The sequence below is a fragment of the Staurois parvus genome, unplaced genomic scaffold (genome assembly GCF_062004578.1).
Source record: "Staurois parvus isolate SC_StPar_1 unplaced genomic scaffold, SC_StPar_1.0 ptg000469l, whole genome shotgun sequence".
NCBI classification, from domain to species: Eukaryota; Metazoa; Chordata; class Amphibia; order Anura; family Ranidae; genus Staurois; species Staurois parvus.
This window is the reverse complement of record NW_028318265.1, coordinates 862,294-886,766: the sequence shown is the minus strand read 5'-3', so window position 1 is coordinate 886,766 and position 24,473 is coordinate 862,294. Positions and strand designations below refer to the sequence as shown.

At 45.5% G+C, this 24,473-nt stretch overlaps 1 protein-coding gene across 5 annotated transcripts in view; it reads right to left on the bottom strand.

Moving 5' to 3' along the window:
• Positions 1-4,559: 4,559 nt before the first annotated feature.
• PIK3C2G (phosphatidylinositol-4-phosphate 3-kinase catalytic subunit type 2 gamma) overlaps positions 4,560-24,473 on the bottom strand; it is a 115,681-nt gene continuing 95,767 nt past the window's right edge. For all 5 annotated transcript variants that reach the window (XM_089689093.1, XM_089689097.1, XM_089689094.1 and 2 more), the window contains exons 27-31: positions 23,016-23,187; positions 9,849-9,909; positions 9,637-9,716; positions 9,160-9,285; positions 4,560-5,245 (exon numbers count right to left, since the gene is read on the bottom strand). In XM_089689093.1, the coding sequence (XP_089545219.1) occupies positions 5,105-5,245; positions 9,160-9,285; positions 9,637-9,716; positions 9,849-9,909; positions 23,016-23,187 (580 nt within the window). In that variant the 3' untranslated portion in view covers positions 4,560-5,104. The remainder of the gene's footprint in view (positions 5,246-9,159; positions 9,286-9,636; positions 9,717-9,848; positions 9,910-23,015; positions 23,188-24,473) is intronic.

The window sequence follows — 24,473 nt, the reverse complement described above, 5'->3', positions numbered from 1 at the left end:
CAAATCTCTCCCTGGCATAGCAGATCCACAACCCTGCCAGTGAGTTTGGAAAGTCATTCTTTCAACCACAGTTCAAAGGAGAAAAAAGTGCTTGATTCCCCCATCAACACAATAGGTGTTGATGGGGGAATCCCTCCCGATGCGCTATTATGTTCTGCTGGTGAGGAGTGCGAGGAGCCTTTCCCACCAGCAGAAAACAATGATCACTGTTGGAGGCTATAGCAAGAACTGGCTGAATTTCAATGAGTGTGTGGCCTTCCCTGTTCAACAGAAGTTGATTGTTTGTTTACTGTCGAAGGGACATGCTGAGAAACCTTTGGCAATCAGAAGCTGCAGCTAATCTGTATATTCTGACAGTGGCGGGTCCAGCTGTCAGAATATAATGTCCCACTTGAGGGAGGGAACTTCCTTCCACCTTGGTTGTATGCATTGAGGAATCTGTTAATGTTTCTTTCTGGCTAAACAAAGACAAAACTCCCTGTCTATGGCCAGTTTAACTCAGTAAACTTGCAAACTACAAATTGCTCTTGATAGAGTCAAACACATTATCAGCAGAACAGACACATCTTAAAAATCACTGAAAACAGGTTTATAGCGAACACTGTCATCACACATCAACAAGATACATTCAGGGATGGACTGACAACTCATGGGGCCCCCGGGCAATAGGGGATCATGGGGCCCCTGTGTCCTTGCCCAAACTAAAAAAAAGCCTATGAAAAAGGTACCAGGGGCATCTCATGGGGCCCCCTACTGACCCTGGCCCTCGGGCAGTGCCCAAGTTTCCAAATGGTCAGTCCACCCCTGGATACAGTTCATGTTTTTTCTTCTGCAGGGGATACATGTCTGTGTAAAAATCTCCAATCACAGCACAGAAATACATATAAAAGAGCTGCAAATGGGTCGTATTTAGGGTAGTTTAGTTTATTTCTTTGTATTTAATATTTTTGATTATTGTGTACTTCTTTTACATGTTATTGTACTTTTGCCATCGTTTTTTGTGTTCCTGTAAAAGAAAACAAAAAAACCCCCATAAAATAATGAAGAAAAAAAGAGTACAGATTCAGGACAGATAAAAGGAGTTTCTGTAGCCCTCAGAAGAACCTTAACCGCTTCCATACAGAGCACATTTACCCCCTTCCTGCCCAGGCAATTTTTCAGGTTTCAGCACTCTCACACTTTGAATGACAATTGCACGGTCATACAACACTGTACCCAAACTAAAATTTTATCATTTTCTTCACACAACTAGTGCTTTCTTTTGGTGGTATTTAATCAACATTGGGGTTTTTATTTTTGCTAAATTAACAAAAAAAGACCCAAAATTTTGCAAAAAAAACACGTTTTTCTTTGTTTCTGTTATAAAAGTTTGCAAATAAATAATTGTTCTTCATAAATTTAGGCCAAAATGTATTCTACTACATGTCTTTGGTGAAAATAACCCAAATTAGGATGTATTATTTAGTTTGTAGGAAAGTTAAAGACTTCACAAACTATGGTATATATCTGAATATTGATCAATCCTGAAGTACTGACGGTCAATCTAATTTCTTGAGATCCAAGAATGTCAGAACAGTACAGATATCCCCCAAATTACCACTTTTTGCAAAGTAGACAGTCCGATGTATTTCATAAGAGGCATGGCGAGATTTTTGAAGTTGCAATTTTTTTGTCATAATTTTTCAGAAAATGAAAAAATTAAAAAAATTATTTTCACTATTTTTTTTTTTTTTTTACATGCTGTAATGCACTGGTGACAGTGTCATCTTATAACTGGCATGGCGGTAATCAGGGACACCGACTGGTGACAGTACAAAAAACATAAATTGATGATTTAAAAAAAATGTTTTAATTTTTTTATTAGTTTTAATATTTTATTACTTTTTTTTTCTCTTTTTTTTTTATATTTCACTATGACCAAAGTAGTATAACGTTACCATAGTAACATTGTACTACTTTGGGGAAGTGATCAGTATTTTTTTTTTTTTTTTTTACACAATTTGCTTATAGGAAAGAATTACTTTGCTATAAGCAAGCATTTACCTGAATGACATCGATTCATTCAGGTTGTTTTTTTTTTGGTTTTTTTTTGTGCTTAGCTGTGATTTGGCCATGGCTAATCACATGACACAAATGGGCTGTGATTGGCCCAGCTTGTGCATGTGATCGCTGTGACCATTCACAGCTAGACACACTTGTATACAATTGATGGCATGAAAGGAAGCCATCCATTGTATGCAACTGTCATGTGACCTACTGTGATTGGTCACATGGTACTGGCAACGGGGTCGGTACACAGATCTGTGATTGGCCGTGTCTGAGGTACACGGCCGGTGACAGATCACGCTGCAGAGCAGCCCTGCGGGCAGGCGCACTGCGCTTGCCTGAAAGGATGCCATATGGCGTCCACCCGGAGGGACAAGCTTTTCGACCGGCCGCCATCTGGCTATAGGCCAAGCGGCAACTGGTTAAAGCCCACTGAGCTCTTAAAAACTACATTTCACCTTCCCCAATGAATTCAACATTTTTCATAAAGCTGAAATAGCAACATTGTAGTAAGATCCTCATGGTTTCTATATGTTGAATCTAGTACCATTACAGACATATTGACCCTTTATATGGAACTCTATATATACCTCTTTAGATATCATACTGTAACTCTAATAGTAGTGTAACACTACCCCCTTAGGGACCGCTGGATTTGAATGGGTCCCTCTATGCTCTGCACGGCCAGGCAACACGCATTTCCCACATTGTGAACACTGGAGTCAGTAAAGAGTCCTCAAGCTTGGCTTTGTGATTTTATTAAGAGGTTAAACTTGGATAGGGTCTAGGAGTATATGGGATGCCCAGAGAACTGTGCAACTTGAGGACAACTCCTTAGCAACTATGTACAAAAATGCGGATTAGCAACAGTCTCTGTTTAAGGAGCATTGAACCCCTTTGGTGTACCTCTTTCGACCCTGTATAATTTCTCCTCTTCACCCAGCTGCAGTGAGGGTATTCCCTGGGCAAGAGTGCCCTGAAGCTGTCAATTAAATATTCCCGGATGAGACGCTAGTTGGGTCTTGCGCCTGCCCACCCTCTTCACTTACCTGGCCCAGGGGTTGTAAGAGTACTCACACTGAACCCTCCTGTTAGCGTAGAGGATTGGTGGCTGCCTTCAGGCCTTACACTGGGCTGGCTCCTTCCCTGCTACACAGGTTGTCCTCTCCAGGACATATTGAGGTAGTGGAGATCCTCTTCTCCAGTGACCTGCCTGTAGGTAGACTCCCCTCCCTGCGGCCCCCTCACAGGGTCCTCGCTCCAGTCTTCCTCAATCCATCTTCCACCTGACACTGCACACTATTCCCCAGGCTCTCTGATATTTGAGGGTTGCCTTGGTCACCATGCCCAGCCTCCTGCCAGGGGATTGACCCTCAAACATGCTGATCTGGGCCTCCTCCCCTGCTCCAGAAAGATCTCAGGTTTCTGGAGAGGTGGGAGGGCTCCAAAAGCCTTGACCTGTTAGAGCATCCCAGCCTGTCCTGAGGTGATCTCACTACCTCACTCCCTGGCTGACTCATCCCCAGGCTGCTACTCAGGCACTATCTAAAGAAGAAAAAAAAACAAACATTATATTTAGTTAACCTGGAGGGTGTTAACAGTATAAAAAAATCATGTTTATCCTCATAATTAGTGATGATTTCGCTGATTGATTGCAATGTCCAGAGACAAAGTATGTTATTTCTGGTTTTACATGCTTCAAGTGTATGTCACAATTTTATTACTGTTTTCTTGAACTTTTTTGTACTTGGACTTGGGAGAGGAGGGGGTTTGGGGAATGTTTATTTTTTGTATGTTAAAAGTTTTAAAACCCAATAAAAATGTAACTAATTTTCCCAGCAGTCCCTGATAAACACCAATAGGGTGTTTGACCTTCACTAGAAATCCTGACTCCGGCACTGTGTGAGACCATCATGGAGTTCAATCTGCTCACCCACTCAATGCAGAGCAGCTCTCTCAGCACAGACAGGGTCCCAAAGTGTTGGCTGGGAACATCCTGCTACAAAGCAGATGGAAACAGGAAACCCTTTAAAAAAAAATGCATACTTACCTTTTTTGGAGCTGTCATCAGTCTGGTCATGTGACATTCCTGGGTCCTTCTGTTTCTGTGGTAGCAGTGGGCAGTCTTCAATGATGCAGAGATTGCGCTCACCAGGTCACATGTGTGTGATTCTCTGCAACATTCTCCTATAAGCCTGCTCCTGGTTCTTGACACACTGCACTTACAGAAAGTGGGTAGAGTAATGTTGGACTGTATCGTTAAACCTAGAAGTGTAGCAGCGACCAGGACAGGAGAAGGACGAGGAATGCAATGCTGGAACGTAAAGAGGGAGAGTATTGATTTAGGACCTTTTATGTTTGTTTTTTAAATGGGGGGTAGTGGGGAAGGGATTTTTGTAAATGCAGCGATTTCAGTGGATTTCTGCTTGATGTGTGAGTGTCAGTTATTGTGTGACGTGTATTTTCTGTCTACCGTGGTCCCTCACGTTACACAGATCTCCACCAATCACCAGTAAAGGTCAAAATAATTTATTTCTTCAGTGATAGATTACACCCAGAATTGTCTCCACTTATAAAAGTATTTTGTAGTCAGTACATGATATTAAAGTTCTGAGCTGCATGCTGTAGCTGGAGTGGTGGTGGATATTGGAGCTGACACATCGGATTTGATTGTCCTATAACTCGCTAAGGTCCGTCACCTTACTCCCCTCTAAATCCACCTACTCACCAGCCCTGAAATTCTCTTGATGAGGGAAGCTGCCCCAAAATCCTCCTGGCCAGACTTGAAATGGTCCCATTCTTAAAGGGGACAGATACTTTGACTTAATCATCATATTTGGGCAAACACTGAAATATCATTTGTGAGTGGAGTAACTCCATAATAATCAGGTGTGTCCATGATAATAAATATTTTCCACAATTGCCAAATGACAAGAATGGCAACATCTGATAGCCATCACTCCATGGAGATGGAAGCAGCCCAATTAGGTGTCAGCCTCTATCCATATAAATAACATCAGATCCATCCTCCTATTCCTGAAGCTGCAGATGTGTTGGGTCATCCTCCAAGGGGAAACCAGATGTCCTTGTTTAGTGGGACGGTGCTCAGTGATACACTCAGCTCCCCCAGAGAAGCTCCTTTACTCTTCACTTGGAACTTCACCACATGACCATTCAAATGACCCACTGAGAAATGCACCTGCCACAGAAACAGAGATATGATTAATCTGTATGCCCAGAATAATCCCATATAGGGGAGCCATACATACATGCAACAACAGAGACACAATCAGTCTGTATATCCAGATTAGGATTATACAGAGGAGCCGTACATACACACAGCAACAGAGACATGATCAATCTGTATATCAAGAGTAATATGATTTTTATACTCACAGTAAAATCCTTTTCATTGAGTGGCACAGGATGTCTTTCACCTTTTGGGTCATACTACTGAAGGATCAGACACTGGCAAACAAAGAAACATAGGTCAACCCAGGATAACCCCTCCCACTTCCAGAATGCCTTAGTTATGTAGCAGGCAGCACCAAGAACATGATCATTAACACAGAGGGGTGAAATCTGTGTCCCTCAATGGATTCCAAGAAAAGGATTTCACAGTGACTACAAAAATTCTATTTTCCTTCTCACCCATTAAGGGACACAGGAAGTCTTTCACCTTCAGGATACCCAAAAACAGCCTAGCTGAGAGGTGGGCAACAGCTAAAAAATGCTAATAGGACAAACATTAACAAGGGAAACTGGGGACTGCCTGCAGCTCAAGAGCTGCCTAAAGAACCAATGCCCAAAGATGGCACTGGATAAGGGTAAACCCCACCTAGTAAGGAAAACATGAGAAAAATCAGGCTAGGTGGTAAGCTAGCATGGGGAACTATGCCTGGTGGCAGAAAATCAAACAATTACATAACTAGTGAGGAATAATTCCACAAGAGGGAAAACTCTGAACCATAGACCATAATTGTGGAACAGGTCTACCTGATCAAACTAGAAAAGTGGAACAAGAAACAGTTTCTCCACTGGGAAAGGACTCACAGCCTGAACCACGATAGCACAAGGTGCAAGGCCTCCTTTCTAAGAACTGGGATCAGACACAGGAAAATGAGAATGATGTCCTGTTAGAAGAAACACCAGAGCTGCTATACAATTGTAGAAGACCCTGAGCCTCAACTCACGTAATCCGATAGGATTCCAGAGAAAAAAATCATTTCTGGAATGAATGACAGAGCAGACATTCACCTTGCCAAGGTGATGACTTTCACTCTGAGGATGGTTTCTGAACCTCTCTAGAGAACCAAGGTTTGATCTCAAGAAGTATGAATTAGGCAGGGTATTGAAGGTAACATGGAGGAATGCAGACTCGATAGAGCTGAAGACCAAGCTCGGCTTCCACTGAAAAGAAAAGAATAACCCTGGGGCAAAGCCCTAAGGGAGAACCTGCTGAAATACCCTGTCTATTTGGAGCCACAAAGAGTTGCAGGAGTAGAGATAGTCCTAACTCCCCAGATCCAATGTTGCATCAGAATCCTTAAAGCAACACTAAGCAATCTTATCAGGACAGTGTGGAACATTCGTTTGGGTGAATTCAAAGCAAGGAAGACTGCCAAAAAGGCCTACCTTCTTAGTGTGCAAAGCAAACAAGGAGGAAAGACCTGCTGTAAACCCATATGTACAAATCCCACTGAGTCATTAGAGCATTCCCAGCTACTACCAGAGGGTTCCTGCATCAAGGAACTAGGATGTTCAGCATTCAGATGGTACAGGACATCGAGGGCCCCCCTTCTTTTTTTTTTTTTTTGTATTATATCTTTTATTAAATTTTTTCAATACAAACAAGGAAAGAAAACTTCTAATACACAAAACATAAGAAGGAAACAAAAAACACAATTTTCTACTCCCTACCCCATCTTCGTCCTACCTGCCCTCCCACTGGGCCCCCCTTCTGACGTCTTCCACCTGCAACACAGGATCTGGAGCACACCATGGTGGACAGCTCCCCCTTGTCCAGAGGGAACCAGTTGGAAAAAACTGGCCTCTAAAAGACCGCACTTGAAATAAGCAGACCGGACAGGACTAGACAAAAGGTTTCATCCAATTCTGGACCCAAATTACCCTTGTCACAGCAAGAACTCTTGTACCTTGGCTATGGTAAAGGCAAGCCAGCACCATGATGTTGTCCATTGGTATCCATATCAAAATACCTGTCCAGGTATTTTGATATGGATGCTCCCTCTGGGGAAAGAAAGGGATGGTAGTTTTTATGGATACTGTGCAACATTGTTAGGCTTACATGACCCAAAAAAAGACAAACTTTTCTTCTGGGAGAGAGATCAGAGACCGTAAGGTGGCAGAGGTTGGTCTGCTAATCTGTGTAGTGATGGTGAGATGCTGAAGACAGTGCTTTTGGTGAGAGTTCAGTCTGTAATCCTGAAAGGGCACCCTGCACCTTATTATCTGAAGGGCAAATTATCCAAGAGTCTGCAAGGATTAACAAACATTCCCCCAAGGGTGTACTTTCAGGCTGATGGGGGCTTTCCTAAAAATTTAGCAGGCTTCCCATTTGAGATTTTGCAGGAGGCTGGAAGACCAGGCTCAAAAGACCTAGGCATGCCTACTCCATACTCCAGGAGTAGAAGAAGGTGAGGGAGTAGATTTTGGCCTCCAATTATATTCTTGATGTCAAAGGATTTTCTATAGAAATGTTTTCCCTCAAAGACCAAGCAGGGACACGCTCTCCATGGATGCAGTGTATGCAATCCAGCACTTAAACCAGAGTGTTCTGTGCATATAGGAGACAAGTTCAGATGCTTACAGTGGAACATAGCAGCTGAACTGTAAGGACCCAGATATTTGCTCCTCACACTCGATCAAGATAGGATATCAGAATCTTCAGAAGTCACAAAACAAACATCATTGGAACTCTTAGGGGAGTGTAAATTGAGATCACTCCTTGAAGCGGGACCATTTTTGTCTGGATACAGGCATGTTGCGACCATTTTGTGATGCATGTTGCGACCATTTTGTGGAAAAGCAACTATGCTCGGGGTATGAGATAAGGCCTTAAGTACTCACAACTGGTGCTTGTTGGATGGCCAGAGGTGACTGTAGGCGGGAAGTAGGATTTGGACTAGAGCTCAGAATTTTACATGGCCCTTTGCAAAGCAAGAGCAGCATCAGGACAATTTTTCAACACTGAGCAGCAGTAAAGTCCCTCAGTCCCTCAGCAATAACCCTTTCTGCAACAGAAACTCACAATAACATAACGAGGTAGCACCCAGTGATTAATCTAATCATCATTCTAAGGCTATACCACAACATCCAGAACAGCAGGGTCTAGATGTAGTACTCCAAAAGCCAGAGTGAGGATGGCCACACTGGATAGCTGAAATTGCACAGATTAGCTCTAGCAGCAATGTAGAGAGGAGACTTGATTAAAAAAAATGAATACAAAAATGTTAGCAACAAATAGGTTAGGATTTTCCCAGTAGAGCAGAAGAAAAAACATCCATCCACACAGAACACTAGTATACAACTCAGGCACACTGTGTAGTGGGGGAAGTTATCCAGGGCTGACCTACAGTTTTTTTTTGTTTGCCAGTGTCCAATTCTCCAGCAGGCAGCCAGATAACTTCCTATGTCCCTCAATGGAGGAGAAAGAGTTTACAGAACAGCTGTGCATATACAATACAGGATCCATTCCTTCAGGTCCTGTTCCTTTCAGTCCTTGTTTTTACATAATCAGCATCATCATTAATAACACTGTGACAGGTAGAATCATCTCCATACTACATTAATGTTTTCCACATCTTCATTATCATCCTATTTATTATCATCATCCATTTATTTCAGTGAGAGGAAAACTCAGTTGGGATGTTTTTGGGTGAAGCCCAATTATTCAACCAGCATGTTGTTGGGTCATGGCAGGAAATTGGGCAATGTCCTTCATGGGTATTGAAGGCAGGATCTAAGCACTTCAAGATGCCAAGATGGTCGCGGATCAGGCTGGTAATACACAACATGCTGACACTGGGCAGGGACTGGTTGTCAGATGACTTTTATTCCCTCACACCATGGTGTCACCATCTTTTTACTTACCAGCTTATTGAAGATCGGTGCTGGAGATCTGGCTGGAGATTTAACCTCCTCTCTGGCTATCTCCATGTTCTGATAAAAGAGGGAGATAGTGACGCTGGCAGTGGGGGTAGAGCCATCTGATAAATACTGGAAATACAGAGGGAAAGGTAGGAGACGCATAGATTTATCAAAACAAAAATTCCAGGAGTGGCCAAACCATCCAATTACATAAAACAGTACTTCTACCAGTCATGAAAACTATACATTTAACCTATAACGATACAGGGAGAAGCCATCCTCTATACCTCTGCTGCCCCTAGGTTCAGGCATGCTGTGACTAATCATCAGCATTTTCTGTGTCTATGCAATGTACAATACTGAGCACACTGCCCTCATGTGTGTGCACTCTAAAAACTGCCAGACCACATCTAGTGTTCCCTGTTATGAGCTGATTCAGACAACTGGATGGTGATGATTAATATTCAGGGAGGAACTTACAATATTTCGGAGATGTTTGAGGAGGATGGAGAATATGGGAGGAGAGAAGGAGAAGTGAATCTGAATCCCACGTGCACCACCTGTTCAATCAGAAAAGAAAACTGTCTGCAAAATATGACGTTTCATTTTATTCGTTCAGAACGTCTGCACCCCTCACAGTAAAGAGAATAAGTGAAATATGCCACTTTTGTCATCACATGAGGGACACTTACCTACTGTACCAGTTGGCTCAGTGTCTATGGGCGCCACAAAATCTGTCAGAATTCGCTCACTCTGTGGGAAGAGAATGATGAATTACTGCATTAGAAAACCTTTTTTTTTAATAGAGTGTCCCTATAAGTTTTAGAAATGGCTATTAAGAGCTTCACAGAAACAGCTGAGCTGACACTGTAGCTTAGCAAGCGCATTTCAGGCCACCCCTCCAACATGACACACATTTCAACTTCAGCTAGCAATGAATGCATTCAGAATGGAGAGATGGTTTAAAGTGGGGAACAGGGCTGAGGTATGCGTTTGTGTCTAACTCATGTTCGCAGTTTGGCAAGCGGATGAAAAACTGCCCATATTTGGCCAGTTTGCCCATCATTACCTACAGCTGCCTCTCGAACCTACTCCACTCCATTGGCCTCCATGACTCTGCTCTTTCCTGGTTTTCCTCCTACTTATCTCAGGGCACTATCAGTGTCACTTTTGGCTCTTTTTCCTCTTTCTTATTTTGTTGGTTTTATCCAAGGTTCTGCCTGCAAACCCCTTCTTTTCTCTCTCCACCTCTATTCCCCAGGCCAGCTTCATAACCTCCCATGGCTTCCAATACCATTTCTATGCTGAAGACACCCACATTTCCTCACACATTTATTACTGATCGACATATCAGTGTGGATGCCACACCACGTCCCCAAACTTAATCTGTCAAGGATTGATCTTGTAATATCAGCCCCCCCCCCCCAGAATAGACAACAACTCCGCTCTAAATGAAAATCTATATCTGCCTCTGCAATCTGCATCCTGTATTTTAAGTATATCACCTTTTAGACTTTTTAGACTGTTGCGCTGCAGTAATGTGTTCAATAATCCATGCATTACCACAACGATCTAAGGCAATGCAGATGACTTGTGGTGTGTGGCAAGGCATGGCAATGCACCATAGTATGTTAGTATGTTGTGGTGTGTTGTGCTAAACAATTTGTGTCAGGTCTAATTTTCAGGATGTTTCGCTGCATTGGCAACCTATAAATTTCAATTCAGTGCATTAACTCAGTGTATGTTAATGTGCGTCATAATGCACAATATTGCACATGCATTAATGCATCACAAAAATTGTTAATGGGCCCTCAATATTATGTGTAAGAGCCAGAATTAAATAGTAACTGTGTGTAATGTTTCTAGGTTTACTTTCACTTAAAATAGTAAATTTGAGCCAAGGAACTATTTCCTAGTTGTATGTAGCATTACTCTACAGCAGAGTTTTCCAGCAACAGTATGGAGGCTTTCCATCTGCTGCCAAAATTAAGTCAAGCTGAGCACAGCAAATCACAGGAAGCCTTGTGTTGTTATCAACAAATACAAGGCTTCCTCTGATTGGCTGAGGTGGAGAGGCAAACGGATAACGTCTTGAAACACATATCAGCCCCGCCCATCACAGGCTGGACTTGACAGCTGCACTCTCTTTCATTGCAGCCGCAGCCCTGACAGCTTGTTCACCAATTCCTGACTGTGCTAGACATTCACACTGCTGCAGGTCCTGCTTGGTTGCACTCATTTGCTATCCATCTGATGCCTGCATTCTTGCCTCGGCTTCTGTATTCTTTTTTTAAATGATTGTGCTGGGGTTTGTGTCCGTGAGACTCTTGCTTGTGGCACAGCAATCAAAGCATATTTTATAGGTACAAGGAAGCCCGAGTTTTGTTTAACCACACCACTTAGGACCCTCCCACCGTTAAGCATTTGGTCACACCCATTTTTGTCACAGCGCACTACACACACCACAGGTCACTTCCTCCCTCAAGTGTCCCTCATTCTGAAGTTCAAAAGTTGGGAGGTATGACAGTGTAATATTTCAAGGTATTTATTCTCTCAGAGATCACTGTACTCCCCCTGACAATGTCTTCATCTGCTTTTTCTCTTGAAAAGGATGGCACCAGCTTTGTTCAGGCATCATCCAGAGTGTCCACCTGTTTCCTGGACTGAGGTGCCAGCACGTAGAAAAATCATGTAAATCCTGGTGTCTTTGTAGTTACAATGTTACAGTGTGAGAAGTGGAGGCTGAGACTACCAGAAATTTACAGTATTACACAATTTAATGTGGATAAGCAATGAGAATAAAATAAACCAAGCAGCAGAACTCTCCCACACAGTAAGACGCAACCTCTGCTCTTCTAGGAAACTATTAGGGGCTTTACAACTCCATACTCCATCCACTCCTGCATCTGATTTCAGAAGGTATCACCAAGGAGTGGGGTCTAAGAACAGAAAGTGTTGCCCAGTGGTATATTTTACCTCCAGCAATATGGCAGCCTTCTGATAGCTACATGGTGTTGTGGAATAGATGACAAACCAGGATTGTGCAGAAGAGCAATTGCATGATGGCTACTGTCAGTGCTAAACTATACAATGAGCTGTTTGGCTCAAGGGTTCAGACTCCAGATCCACTCTAAGTAAGGATGAAGGTTCATTTTAGGGGTTCATGTTACAATATCTGGATAATTAGAAGAATCAGCTGCCCCTGGCAATTTCCAATCTATCTGGTCTTCTTACATTTCCTGTCGTACATTTCACAGATGTATAACCCTAAATATTTCACCTGTGACACACCTTCCAATGGTCATGTAGAGGAGAAAATGATGAGATTGTCCATTAGGAGGTGTCAGAATAATGAAACGCAGGTTCTGGTTGGTTGCTGTAGGTGATTGTACTTTGCCATAACACCCCAGTCACACTGGGTGCGACTTGTCATGCAATTTCCATGCCATGCAAATTGCAAATCATATGCCAAGTCGCACCCTATTGTCCACAATTACAGCGGTCACAGCGGTTCTGACTTGGTCAGAGCTGCAATGATTTCTAAAGCAGTACATGCACTATTTTTGGTGCGATTTGCATAGACATCTGCGTTAGATGTCTTGCAAATTGCACATGAAATCGGCATATCCATCAACTTTGAAATCATGCGACTTCACTGTAAGTCGCACGATTTCAAAGTCGGGCAGTAATGAAAGAGTTAATTGGCACATAAAGGCTTAGGGATGCTTTTTCAGCGTTTTACCATTTATATTTCATGCTTTATTCCCAGATTAATGAAGTTGGAGGAATTACACTGGAAAGATGTCTCCAACATCATTAAAGCAGAGCTCCACCCAAAAGGGGAAGTTCTGCTTTAAGGCTTTTTCCCCCGCTCCCTGTTAAGGATTGGCACCTTTGGGGAGCGGGGGGTTACCCAAATTTGACAGGTACCCAATCCCACGTTTGCTGTGATCACCTAGGCAATCATAATAATGGTATTTTTCATTTTTTAATAGTATGCGACAGTAACAATGACATGAAAATGTGGCTTCACTAACCAAATAAGATAAACAGAACAACAGTGGTACATCCAAAAAGTAAATACTGAGCTATCTGTACATAGAGAGAACAACTTACATGCCCCCCCCCCCACATAGTGTCTGCAAAGTCAAAACTAAGTGGTCAGGAAGGAGGGAAGTGCACTGCAAAACTAACTCTTGGGGTCTGAGCATTCCAGATTTTTCTTCTTACATTATAGTAAAGAAAAGAAAGAGAAAAAAAAGGTTAAAGAAAGAGAAAGAAGAAAGAAAAAGGGGGGAGAGGGTTCAATGGAAGGCTAGGTCATCGGAGAGCAGGGAACAGTGCCATCCAGCCATCTTATATGGCCTTTGGTTCATGCGTGAAGAGCAAGTATTAGGTATATTGGAGGTATTCGTCTGAGAAGCAAAAGAGGTCCCAGTAAAACCACCTGGTCTTATGTTCCTCTGATTTGTCTCGGATATGAGAAGTCAGATTCTCCATCTGTTCAATGTCAATCACCCTGGCGAACCACTGAGTTACAGTAGGGGCTGTCTGTTGTTCCATTAACATGAGATGCATGCACGTGCTGCGTTTAGAAGGTGCTTAAGGAGAGATATATGATAGTGTTTCTTAGACATAGGAGTGAGGGTAAGAAGGACTGCTGCTGGGTGATTATGCAGAGATATGTCTGTAAATTTGTGTATGAGTTAGAGCACTGGCTGCCAGAAGGTCTGGAGTTTAGGGCATTCCTAGAAGATATGGAGGATAGTGCCGAGGGGTTGTTCACATCTCCAGCAACGGTCCAGTTGGTTGGGGAAGAGTTTGGCCAGGACCGAAGGGGTCCTGTACCAGCAGGAAATAATTTTATAAGAGGACTCTTGATATTTGCTGCACAGGGAAGATTTCTGCGCAAAGAAGAGGTTGCGTTCTTTCTGGGGTTTGGTAAAACTCATCTGCAGATCCCTTTCCCATTTTGCTAAGAAAGGGGAATTGGTAGTTGCATGGAGGTCCAACAGAGTTTTATAGCAAGGGGAAAGGGTACCATGGATCGGGCCCTCCTGAGCATAATAAATAACATTACATGAAAGACTAAGTTAACTTTTGGGAACCCTTTGTTTTTCCTTTTTTTTCCCCCTTTCTTCTTTTATGTTGTTTGCTTTCTGTCCCCCCTTTCCCCTCTCCCCCCCAAAAAAAAGAGAGGGGGAAGAAAAGAGAGAAAAACAAAAAATAAGACAAAGGGGGGAAAAAAGAAACAACAATGTAATTGAGTACATGTATACCTACAGGCAGGGACGTATTTACCGAGAGGCAAACAAGGCGTTTGCCTAGGGTGGCACTTTTCAGGGGGGTGGAGCAGTGGTGCCCCCCCCTTCCCACCAAAGGGACACTTAGGACAGGGGCTGCTGTGTCTTACCTGTCTTCGCGACTCCGTGTCCCACTTCGATCCGGTCCTCAAGGTGCTGCTGGAGGAGGGTAGAGAGGTTGTCCGGTCTGGTGTCTTCATCCCCCTGGATCTTGGATCGCGATGTGGGCAGGATGACATGCTGCGCCTCTCATCTGGCCACACCCCCAGGATCACTAACCAGCCTATGGCAGCCTGTCCCTCTCTCTCCAAGCTCCACCTCCGCCGGATCTGTAGCTTAGGGAAAGCACACAGGTGGCCAATCACCGTCGAGGAGGCGGAGCTTGGAGAGGAGGAGCCGAGTGGCAGCACGAAGATTAATGAAGCTGACCGGAGAAGGAACACAACTGATCGGTAAGGTAAGTGTCTGTCTGATCTGGGCAGAGCAGATGGTGTTGATGCAGCCAGGTATGCAGGCTTTGGATGGGAGATGGAGGGAGTCCGGGCTGGAGCAGGGGTCAGCAATGTAAGCATCATTGGTGTCAGTGGGAGGAATAGTGCCCCATCATTAGTTTCAGTGTGGGAGGAATAGTGCCCCATCATTGGTGCCACTGACACCTATGATGGGGCACTATTCCTCCCACTGACACCAATGATGGGGCACTATTCCTCCCACTGATACCAATGATGGGGCATTATTCCTCCCACTGACACCAATGATGGGGCACTATTCCTCCCACTGACACCAATGATGGATGGGACACTATTCCTCCCACTGACACCAATGATGGGGCACTATTCCTCCCACTGACACCAGTGATGGGGCACTATTCTTCCACTGACACCAATGATGGGGCACTATTCCTCCAAATGACACCTATAATGGAATAAAAATAAGAGATGGAGCGCTAATAGGAAGAGGTGGAGCCTAAAGAGGAAGAGTGGGGTTTACAGATGAAGAGGTGGATCTTAAACAGAGAGGGGTGTGACAAATTTAGATAGGGGGGTGCCCGATTTTAGTATTGCCTAAGGCAGCACAAAACCAAAATACACCACTGCCTATAGGTACACTAATAATCGTACGCACTCGCAGATGTACACTCAAACATGACCAAGCACTCATATGGCCATCCAATCAAATGGGCAGAAACAGGCCCACTTTGACAAACATATATCTTAGGCAAGCATGGATACCAGCATCAATGCTTAATAAAGATAGTATTTACTGGGCAGAGAGGAAAAGCCTCTCCATCCCCAGGGGGGCCCAGTGTCCACACGCCTATCCCACGGGGCAAAGGATGGCCAAGTGACGGTGGAGGAGAGAACTGATTCCTCTTCTAGCAGGTGGGATAATATAGTTGCGGTCCCGGAATTTCCAAGCCTCCAGTCAGAGGACGGACATCCGGGCAAGGCATTGCTCCTTCAGAGAAGACAGTGTACAGCCCTGTATGGAAGAACCTCGGCTGGCCACGGTACAAGCACGTGAACAAAGGCATGTAGGAGGAAAGATCCCCCCCTTCAAATGTGATCAAGACCCTGGGCCAGTTTCAGGTTCCCCCCACACAACCCAGATAGGTGTGTGATGGGGACCTGATGGCCCATAATAGGCAACAAATGGCAGCCAGGTATAAAACAGTAGAACAGTTTCATAGATGATGCAGGAGAGTTCAAGCAGCGCCCTCTGTAGCACTCACTGGGTGCTGTGGGGCCGATTCCGTGTGGGCCTACAGTGGGTTCCTGCCAGGCTGGCATTTTTTTCAGGTACGCTGAGGTCTGCCGGGGGGGGAGTTTCGATATTGCGGATTCTGGGTACGGACATCAGTAACCAGCTGGGTACATGGATCAGGTTAATCTCTGAAAAGATAAACAAATCTGATAGATCCGATGAATGGCATAAGGGAAAGGTATGTGTTCCCTTCTGGACCACAAGGTGGAATGGATGGCCCCATTTGTAGGTAGGTCCGTGTTCCCCATGACCATCTGGAAGTGGTTTAAGTGTCCTGTGCATCATCAGAGTTTTCCTGGAAATGTCCGGCAAAAGGTGTATAGCTGCGCATTTAAACTCCAGAACGCCTACTTGCCAGGCCCGTTGTAAAATTTCCTTAAGGGTAAATGAATGGAGACAGCATAAAACATCCCTGGGTCTATCAGTGGAAGAGGACTGTGGGCCCAAGGTGCGGTGGACCCGGTTAATGACAATGCCAGTGTTGAGCTGGTGGTCAAGGTAACGGTTGAAAATGGCGGTAACTGTTGGGCGTAGTTCTGACTGTGGGATGGATTCGGGGATCCCCCGCAGTCTAATGTTCTGTCTGCGGCTGTAGTTTTCCAGGTCATCTAATAAAAGCTGCAGCTGTATGACTTGGTCTGTGAGCTCAATGTTGGAGGATTGCAGAGTTGTACAGTGTGGGACACAGAACCCTATCCCTGCTCCAACCCCGCAACCCTAGCATACAAGGAGGCCATCTCCTGTCTAAGGCCCTGAATCTCTCCCCTCATGGCAGCTTCCATTCTAGCAGCTAGGGACTCAAAATCAGATCTTGTGGGCAGCTGTTGTAAGAATGCCCAGAGCTTGTGTTCTGCTTTGCCCCTCAGGTAAGGCTCTGGTGATTGAGGAGATGGGTTACTCACTAAATCCTGGTAGGGGAGTTCCATCCTCCTTCCATCCACAGCCAGGGCAGTGCTGTTGAAATCTCCTCCATGGCCCCCTAGAGTAGGGGAAGAGGCTGAACGCATCAGGCCCAGCAAGTCCTCCTCAGCATTGGTAGAGACTGCCAGGGATCATGGGAGGCAGGGAGAGAGGTCACTGACAGGAGAGAATGGTGGCATGGTGTAATCGTCCGAGGGCCGTTGGGATGGTCTGTGAGTGTCCGCGGTCTCCTCCATGTGCAGAACCGCATGGTGGGCCGGCGCAATTTTGGAAGGTGCTGGGGTGGAGGCTGCATGGTGTTGTGGCTTCAGGTAGCAGTCCATGGCACAACAGGCAGCAGCAGAGCATTGCACCGGCTTCCTGGGCATCCGGGGACCCAGCTGAAACCGGTAATGTGAAGTAATGTGGCGGGGTAATGCTGCAAGGGAGCTGCTGACCGGGAGCTCTGCAGGAACACGTCCTCACTCCACCATGCTGAAGCCATGACCCTTTTCATTTTTTTTAAAAAAGAAAACCTGTATACCTTTTTTTTTAAACAGAATCTACTTATATTTAGCTTTCACTGGTTGGCTTAGCTTCCCACCCCATCAACATACTTATGGTATTTTTTTAAGTAACACCTATATATCTTTTTTTGACTCAGTAGCATCATAACTGGGTCTCTGTGCCTCTGTATGCAACAAATGCAGTTGATAATGGCTGATGGAAGGGGTTGGCAGGGTGCTGTACATGGCTTCCTGGAAAACATCACAGCACCCTATCACAATACTTATCTCAAGAGCTCTCAGCCCTGAGGCAAATATCAGAATGCCTTGATGTTAGATGACAGTCTGGAGGAATTGGCATTCCTATACTGGCTGCATTCTCATGCAGATCACTGTAGGTAAATTGCGATGATGAACTTCCATGATTGAAGGAACTGAAACCAGTGAACGAAAAGGGATGAGCCAGGGACAGCCAGGATGAGAAGGAAAGACCTACACAATGCCAGACATCCTTGAGCCAGTAAAAGAGGTGAGCTCTGCCTGACTTTTTGCAGCTTCTACTGCAGATAATGAGAAGCTCACAGTGTGCAGTAAAATCAGAATAAGCAATTTCAGCACAGGAGTCGAGCTTGAAGAACTGTGCAAGACTGAAGGGAAGATTGTTCAGCTTTAGGTACACATTTGAGGTACCATGTTAAGTGGTAGGTATTCAGAAAGTGGGAAAGGTTGCACATCATATATCACACAGATATTCCATCTGAGCTTGACAACAGGCAGAGGACTCCTCTATGGCCCACTAATGTTCAGTGTTTATAGTGCAACAGGTCTGGAGAGGTGGAACAGTTTATCCTGTACACCAGTGGTTCTCAACCTTTCTAATGCCGCGACCCCTTAATACAGTTCCTCATGTTGTGGTGACCCCCAACCATAAAATTATTTTCGTTGCTACTTCATAACTGTAATTTTGCAGTGGGAGGACTAGTGCCACATCATTGGTGTCAGTGGAAGGAGTAGTGCCCCATCACTGATGTCAGTGGGAGGAATAGTGCCCCATCGTTGGTGTCAGTGGGGGGAATAGTGCCCCATCGTTGGTGTTAGTGGGGGGAATAGTGCCCCATCGTTGGTGTCAGTGGGGGGAATAGTGCCCCATCGTTGGTGTCAGTGGGGGGAATAGTGCCCCATCGTTGGTGTCAGTGGGGGGAATAGTGCCCCATCGTTGGTGTCATTGGGAGGAATAGTGCCCCATCGTTGGTGTCATTGGGGGGAATAGTGCCCCATCGTTGGTGTCAGTGGGGGGAATAGTGCCCCATCGTTGGTGTCAGTGGGGGGAATAGAGCCCCATCGTTGGTGTCAGTGGGAGGAATAGAGCCCCAACGTTGGTGTCAGCGGGGGGAATAGTGCCCCAACATTGGTGTCAGCGGGGGAATAGTGCCCCATCATTGGTGTCAGTGGGGGAATAGTGCCCCATCATTGGTGTCAGTGGGGGGAATAGTGCCCCATCATTGGTGTCAGTGGGAGGAATAGTGCCCCATCATTGGTGTCAGTGGGAGGAATAGTGCCCCATCATTGGTGTCAGTGGGAGGAATAGTGCCCCATCATTGGTGTCAGTGGGAGGAATAGTGCCCCATCATTGGTGTCAGTGGGAGGAATAGTGCCCCATCATTGGTGTCAGTGGGAGGAATAGTGCCCCATCATTGGTGTCAGTGGGAGGAATAGTGCCCCATCATTGGTGTCAGTGGGAGGAATAGTGCCCCATCATTGGTGTCAGTGGGAGGAATAGTGCCCCATCATTGGTGTCAGTGGGAGGAATAGTGCCCCATCATTGGTGTCAGTGGGGGGAATAGTGCCCCATCATTGGTGTCAGTGGGAGGAATAGTGCCCCATCATTGGTGTCAGTGGGGGGAATAGTGCCCCATCATTGGTGTCAGTGGGAGGAATAGTGCCCCATCATTGGTGTCAGTGGGGGGAATAGTGCCCCATCATTGGTGTCAGTGGGGGGAATAGTGCCCCATCATTGGTGTCAGTGGGGGGAATAGAGCCCCATCATTGGTGTCAGTGGGGGGAATAGTGCCCCATCATTGGTGTCAGTGGGGGGAACAGAGCCCCATCATTGGTGTCAGTGGGGGGAATAGTGCCCCATCATTGGTGTCAGTGGGGGGAATAGTGCCCCATCATTGGTGTCAGTGGGGGGAATAGTGCCCCATCATTGGTGTCAGTGGGGGGAATAGTGCCCCATCATTGGTGTCAGTGGGGGGAATAGTGCCCCATCATTGGTGTCAGTGGGGGGAATAGTGCCCCATCATTGGTGTCAGTGGGGGGAATAGTGCCCCATCATTGGTGTCAGTGGGGGGAATAGTGCCCCATCATTGGTGTCAGTGGGGTGTCAGTGGGGGGAATAGTGCCCCATCATTGGTGTCAGTGGGGGGAATAGTGCCCCATCATTGGTGTCAGTGGGGGGAATAGTGCCCCATCATTGGTGTCAGTGGGGTGTCAGTGGGGGGAATGGTGCCCCATCATTGGTGTCAGTGGGGGGAATAGTGCCCCATCATTGGTGTCAGTGGGGGGAATAGTGCCCCATCATTGGTGTCAGTGGGGGGAATAGTGCCCCATCATTGGTGTCAGTGGGAGGAATAGTGCCCCATCATTGATGTCAGTGTGGTGGAGGGGGAAATAGTGCCCCATCTTTGGGGTCAGGGGGGGAATAGTGCCCCATCATTGGTGTCAGTGGGGGGAATAGTGCCCCATCATTGGTGTCAGTGGGGGGAATAGTGCCCCATCATTGGTGTCAGTGGATGAAATAGTGCCCCATCTTTGGGGTCAGGGGGGGGAATAGTGCCCCATCGTTGGTGTCAGTGGGGGGGAGGAATAGTGCCTCATCGTTGGTGTCAGTGGGGGGGAGGAATAGTGCCCCATCGTTGGTGTCAGTGGGGGGGAGGAATAGTGCCCCATCATTGGTGTCAGTGCGGGGGGGGGAGGAAATAGTGCCCCATCATTGGTGTCAGTGGGAGAAATAGTGCCCCATTGTTGGTATTAGTCACACAAATGATGGGGCACTATTCCTCCCACTGACACCAATGATACTTACCTTGCTGACCCCTGCTCCAGCCTGGGCTCGCTCTCTCACTTACCTGTCAGCTGTCTTCCTTCTCTGGCCGCTCTCCTCTTCACTTACTCCGGCAGTTCCCTCGATCTTCTTAGATCTACGCGCGCTGCTGCTCGGCTCCTCCTCTCCAAGCTCCACCTCCTCGCCGGTGATTGGCCGCCTGTGTGCCTCTCCTGAGCTACAGTTCCGGTGGCCAATCAGCGGCGAGGAGGCGGAGTTGTTGAGGGATCCCGGAGGTGTGGCCAGGTGACAGGGCAGCGTGTCATCCCGCCCACACATCGACTGAGTCAGTGGAGCGGTGTCTCGGTTCCTAAGACCATCGGAAATATGTGTTTTCCGATGGTCTTAGGCGACCCCTGGGAAATGGTCGTTCGACCCCCAAAGGGGTCGCGACCCCCAGGTTGAGAACCGCTGCTGTACACACTAGAAAAGCGCACAGATAAATCATCCGCCTTATTTACAAATATTTGAAGGCATCAGCAAAGTGATCGATGTTCTACTGAGATTCCCCAATAAATAAGCGCTGGCACCTCGGGCCTTTCACTTCAGGATCTCATTGAATTAATCATCCGATTGTTTATTTCTGGAACCACAAATGTGAGACAGTAGAAAATTTACTGATGTATAACGAAGAGCTGTACACAACTCCACCTGAAATGCCTCCGAATTCCCATCAGCCTCTCATTTATTCCACACCAGATGCACAACAGCTTCCGGCTACAGAACTCCGCTGACAATTTATCACACCAAGAAACATGATTTATCAGTTTTTCAGGAATCTCTATCGGTGTTTATCCCGGTAGAGAGGGGAAATGCTACTTAGAGATCGCTAGAAGTGAAATAAGTTGAAAATAATTACAGCTGTCAAGAAACGGATCGCAAACACCCGAGAACAGAAAGAAAGGAAAATAAAACATTGTGTTCATTTACCAAAGAAAGAAAATGGTGCAAACAGATGACACCAGAAGCCTCAAAAAAACTTAGCCACACTCTTGAGTGTCTGTTACGTAAGACTAAGTCCCAGCAAGACTTCACTCAGTATAAATCTCTGCTCCAAACTTACAATTTCTACCTCCGCATTGCCAAACAGACCTATTTTTTTTCACTGTTATTAACACCCTCTCACACAGTAACCGTCAACTCTTTCCACCTTTAACACTCTACTAAGTCTTTCACTGCCTTTACCCACTAACTCAGTTCCCAGGAGATCGCAAATCTTTTAAAAAATAAGATTGATCCAGTACATGTTGAGATCTCCACTGTACAGATAGTTCCTCCACCTAACATTCCATGTCCACCTGCACACTCAATAGTACTATACAGGAGGTCACTAAACTTTTTTTAATGTGCACCTAACAACCTGCCCCCTGAATCCTGTTCCCTCATAAATACTATGGTTACCCTCTCTCCTACACTCTCTAAACTCACATCCTCAATTTCTCCCTCTCTGCTGATGTTTTCCCCAACCCTCTAAAATAGGCACTGGTCACCTCCTACTTAACAAGTCCTCATTGGACCACACCAATCTTAACATCTAAGACCCAATCTTCTTGATCCCTTTTACCTCCAAACTCCTTGAAAGCCTAGTGTACAACCGCCTGAGCTACCACCAATGGTGGTCACTATTCTGTACTCTTACTCCTGGACTTCTCTGTTGCCTTTGATATGGCTGACCACTCCTTCTCCCTCAAAAAAACTCCATTCCCTTGTACTGTACGGTTCATTTTTTGTCAGCTTACCTATCTCACTTCACCTTCACTTTCACTTACAATTTTACCTCCTCCTCTCCTCTTTCTTTTTCTTTCAGGATCCCCCAATGTTCTGTCCTTGGACCTCTCTTATTCTCGATCTACACCTCCTCCGTGGGTCAGCTGATAGCCTCCCATGGCTTTCAATGCCATTTCTATCCTGACAACACCCAAGTTTATCTTTCTACCTCACCCCAGCAGTCTCCTCACGCATTACCAATTTACTAACAGACACAGTATGGATGTCTATTACCAATTCTTATTACAAGAAGGACAATGTGTGCTAAATGTCCACATCCACATATAGTGATATACATTTCAAACAAAATTGGGTGGCCATGGATTGAGTAGATATACACACAATAGGGTCAGGTCACCTTTCACTATTTTTTTTAGATTCTGGGAAAACCATAGAAAAACAGAGAGAATATAGAAACACAATGCTGACAGCGCCTCTGTCAGAACTTTGGTAATAATTTGTAAGCCTTGGTCCCCTGATATGATCTCATGGGAGAGTATGCTGTGCGGTTCTCACCATTTTATAGATCTTCCTTAAGCTCTTCACAGCCGTTTTACGAACAAATTTCGACAGAGATGGGTTTGTCGGTCCAGCTAGTTTTGCTGCGTCCCCTGGGGTCATGTTGGCGAAAGCATGGATCAAGAAATTTAACTTCACAGAAACACACTGCAGACTCTCTGTAATCTTGCTGGAGGAACAGAGGAAATATTTCACAATTCCAGAAATCCTTTAATCATCATTTTCAATTACAGCTATGTATCATTGTCAGCCTGCAGATTAACAGCGATTACTGCTATCAGCTGCAACTACTGCAAACCAATCAAGGACTGGCAGGCTAACAAAAGATGATTTTTAATTGGCTCTGGATTTAGCTGTGCTATGTGTAATTTTTTTTCACAATGGTTGGACCTTGAGGGAAGCTTATCACGCTTCACATACAATGGGAAATCTATCAGCTATTAAGAGTTTTATTCCTAAAGACATACACTATTAGTAAACATGAAAATGTGTTAGTAGAAATCTAGAATTATTCAATAAGCTATATCATGGATTCCATTGCCACATACCTGGAGCCTGAGTCTCATTATTCCATACCTGAATCCCATAAGCACACACCCATATCCCATCACCACATACCTAGATCCTAGGTCTCATAACTACATACCTGGATTCAGTCATCACATACTGGTATCCCCAGGTCCCATCACCTGAACCCCATCACCACATACCTGGATCACAGGTTTCACAGGTTTCATTGCTACATACCAGCATCCCAGGTCTCATTGCCAAAATTCTAGATCCTTGATCCCAGGTTCCATCACAACATGTCCCGTGAACCCATCACCATATACCTGGATCTCATCATCACATATCTGGATCCCAAGTCCCATTACCACACACCTCAATCCCAACACTACATACCTGAATACCAGGTCCCATCAACACATACCTGGATCCCAGGTCCCATCACTACATACCTCAATCCCAACACTACATACCTGGATACCAGGTACCCATCAACACATACCTGGATCCCAGATCTCATCACCCCATTGCTTGGATCCCAGATCTCACAACCACATGCCTGGATCCCTGGTCTCATCATTACATATCTGGATCCCTGGTCTCATCCTTACATATCTGGATCCCTGGTCTCATCCTTACATATCTGGATCCCTGGTCTCATCACTGCATACCTAGATCCCATGATCCCATCACTACATACCTGGATACCATGATCCCATTATCACATACTGGTGTCCCAGGCCCCATAACCACATACCTGAATTCCAGATCCCATCACCACATATACCTGGCTCCCAGGTCTCATCACCACATCCCTGGATCCCTATTCTCATCACTGCATACCTGGATCCCTGGTCCCATCACTACATACTTGAATCCCTGGTCTCATCACCACATATCTGGATCCTGGGTCCCATCATCACATACCTGGATCTCAGGGCCCATCAC